The 3,141-nt window shown below is 32.3% G+C and overlaps 1 protein-coding gene across 1 annotated transcript; it reads right to left on the bottom strand.

Annotated features, from left to right (window-relative positions):
- Positions 1-1,253: 1,253 nt before the first annotated feature.
- Positions 1,254-2,723, bottom strand: LOC128991796 (speckle-type POZ protein B-like). Its single transcript, XM_054414985.1, has one exon. It carries the CDS (start codon positions 2,721-2,723, stop codon positions 1,587-1,589), a length of 1,137 nt encoding a protein of 378 aa, XP_054270960.1. The 3' UTR covers positions 1,254-1,586.
- Between the last annotated feature and the right edge of the window lie 418 nt (positions 2,724-3,141).

Here is a 3,141-nt window from a genome sequence, read left to right as displayed (position 1 = left end):
ACAATGTTCCACCCATCGTTCTTCATTAATAGTTAAGTCTTCTTTTATTAAATGTTCACATTTCAAACCAAAATTTATTTCACTGTGTATCGAAACCTCATATTACATGTAATATTCAGTTTCTGCGGGGATATTACAACAGTTCATAAATTTTTGTATATTTAAATACGGTAATATATAAATAGCCTATTACCAGTCAATTAAGCCTAACAGCCTATTTTAAATATACTATGTTTACAATCTATTTCAAACACAAGCTAAAGTAAAAATAAATATATATATATAATTAAACAAAATCTCAAAAAGTAATTTACCCAAATTAAATTTCATATAATATTAATTGGCCTGAGTGACTAAAAGTGAACAGTGAACTTCAAGATCTAGAAGACCTGAATGCATTGTTGCTGTTGAACATGTGTTAACAACTAGACTTCCTTCTTCTACCATGAACTAGCCTGGGTGAGAGTTTAAAAACTAGTTTGTATGATTTTTATATTATAATATTTTCTAGTAAAAAGTGAAAAGCTAAACCAAAATAGTCTAATTATTTCAAATAGTTTAAACAAGAAGAAATGTGGAAACTTGGAAGAAACTTGGTAATCTCCATCTTATTATTACAGACTATCCTATTTAGGTGTTGGACAATTTGAGAACATTAGCCTACTTCTGAGGTGGATCGAGTAGCCTCATAGCTGTTAAAATTTGTATAGCCTAAAATCTTGATTCAAGTAAAGACTTTTGTTTGAGAACAATCTTATCCAAATTCGATATAAAATTATTTAGTAAAAAAAAAAACAAAGGCTAACTTTATTATCTTAAAAAAAAGTTTCAAATTAAAAGATTAGCAAGGAAATTGGAAATTAAAGAGAGTTCCAAGCACTAACCCTAAACCCTGAGGTTGGACATACAGTTCACATTCTGTTTTCAAGATTTCAAAATGCAACTATCTCCATAAAGGGTTAAAATTTATTTAATATAGCTTAACAAATTATATAAACACCACATTGTATCATAATTTACAAGATGTTCATGTACTACATCACAAAAAAACAATTTTTTGAAATTATTTTATATGATTTATTTCTGCTTTGTAAAAGTAAAAAGGATTCAATGACTGAGAAAATTCAAAACACTACAGAAGTTTTATTAAAATTATAAAATTTACAGACTAAAACAAACTACTGAATTTAAAACCATAAAACATTACTCGATTATTAAATCTAATTATTCTAATTTTTTAATCTTATCAACGATTTGCATCTTACAAAGGTATTCAATTACAAACTAAAATAATGAAATTGATTTCTACATGCAATACACACATACTTGGTTGAGTAAAATAAAAATTAACTTTCAGTAATTGTAGTTTATATAAAAAAATGTCATTTTGGATTTGATTCAGTAATTTACACTAAACATGTTACTTTACATTCATTTTAGTAATTTACACTACGGTAACAGTTCTTTTACATCTGTACCTAACATACCTAACAGAAGGGCTGCCCATAAATTGTGTTGTATCACATATAGACTCTAAAACATATTCTAGTTACTGAATCTGGCATTTGAAGTAATATCTAATCCAATCATTCATGCTTAATCCGCTTGGAAAGAGGAGGTGAAAAGAAAACTTCTTTGCCAGACAGAAAAGCAAAAGCTTCGGCAACCAAATGGGGATGAGACTTCACCATAAAATTCCATCCTTCCGTGTTTATGATGTCTTTTGCATGCTCACACACAAGCTCAATTGCTTGTGATTTCAAATTTACCGCCGAGTGAAGATCGGCCAGTATTAGAATATCAAGAACATTATCAACCGATATGCTCTTGTACAAGGTTTCCTCACACATGATTTTAAGCCTCTCCAAGTCATATTTGTCCGCTGCTGCGAGGAGGTCGAATGCTATTTTGTTGATGTCTTTTACTCTTCCTGAATAAATGAAACGCAACAGTTCACCTAAAGTTGCATGATCAACATCTAAGATAGTAACGTGATTCAACTGACCTTCTTCCATGCAATGGTCGAACATTGCTGCGAATACACGGCTCCTAGCAGCAAGGATTGCTTTGTGAGCTTTGAATTGCTTACCATTAGCAGATAGGGTGACATCTGAAAACCTGTGATCTGACAAAAGCTGCTCATAGTCGTCTTCCAACTTAGGTTCAGGGACTTTGAATTTGATTTCCTCGTGTTTTCCAAAAACACTGACAGGAGCAGTAACAATACTTACTTCACAAAATATTGTGAGCTTGTCATCCTTGAGAACTTGATTTTCTTTATCAAAAAATGTATCTCTCTTTATAAACTTTTTGAAACCCCAATCTTTTCCGTAAACAAATCTATATGCCCTTTGGCTTTCCGTTTCTTTCACGACTTTTCCAAAGCCGTTTACAATTGAAAACTTGAAACGGGCCATCACTTCCAGTTTCTTAGATGTAGCCAGAAAAAGATAAATTGAGATGTAGTTTTTGCTTTCTTCGTCTTGCCCTCTTGGATTAAGTCTTAAACACCATTTCTCTGTATCGTTACATTTGGAACTGAACAATGGAGATTTAATATGCTCTCCCGTTTTCTGATTACAGTAACTGAAGTTGGAAATAGTCCACAAGAAGTTAAACTTATCCAAGCTCACATTAGTCCAGCACCAGTTTTCAACTAGTATATCGGTAACTTCCTCAGGTATTATATCACTGGATACGGGTTGGTCTCCGAGATCATCCATTGCTGTATCCCGAAGAGTAAATGGATAGTTAGTGAGGATCTGCAAAAAAGTATTACCATTAATGTTATAAAAATTAATATTATATAAAATGCTTTGATGAAGACCTGTACAATTATTTTTAGAATGATGACTAGCCTAGCTGTGTGGGTGTTCTACGGACGGTTGACATTTTACCACAATTTTTTTATTGCATCAGACAGTTTTTTATTTTGCATTTATTGCAACATCCCACAGTTTGGTGTAGCACCCCATGAAATTATACGCAAAACTGTTCAACTATGGTTATCCGTTTCCACTAGACTTTGGTGAGAGAAGTAGGGATAAGTTCCAACCCCGACACAACCGCAAAAATCAGATAGGTTTTGATCATGTTTCCCTTTCAAACGTTTGTGATGTATTACGTACGTCAAATAGGATA

Source organism: Macrosteles quadrilineatus, unplaced genomic scaffold (genome assembly GCF_028750875.1).
Source record: "Macrosteles quadrilineatus isolate MER2022 unplaced genomic scaffold, UCM_ALF_1.0 Scaffold_4__1_contigs__length_99947679, whole genome shotgun sequence".
Lineage (NCBI taxonomy): Eukaryota > Metazoa > Arthropoda > Insecta > Hemiptera > Cicadellidae > Macrosteles > Macrosteles quadrilineatus.
This window is presented reverse-complemented; position numbering and strand designations above follow the sequence as displayed.

Coding starts and splice junctions, on each gene's coding strand:
- LOC128991796 (XM_054414985.1), bottom strand. CDS start 2,723: ATGGATGATCTCGGAGACCAACCCGTATCCAGTGATATAATACCTGAG.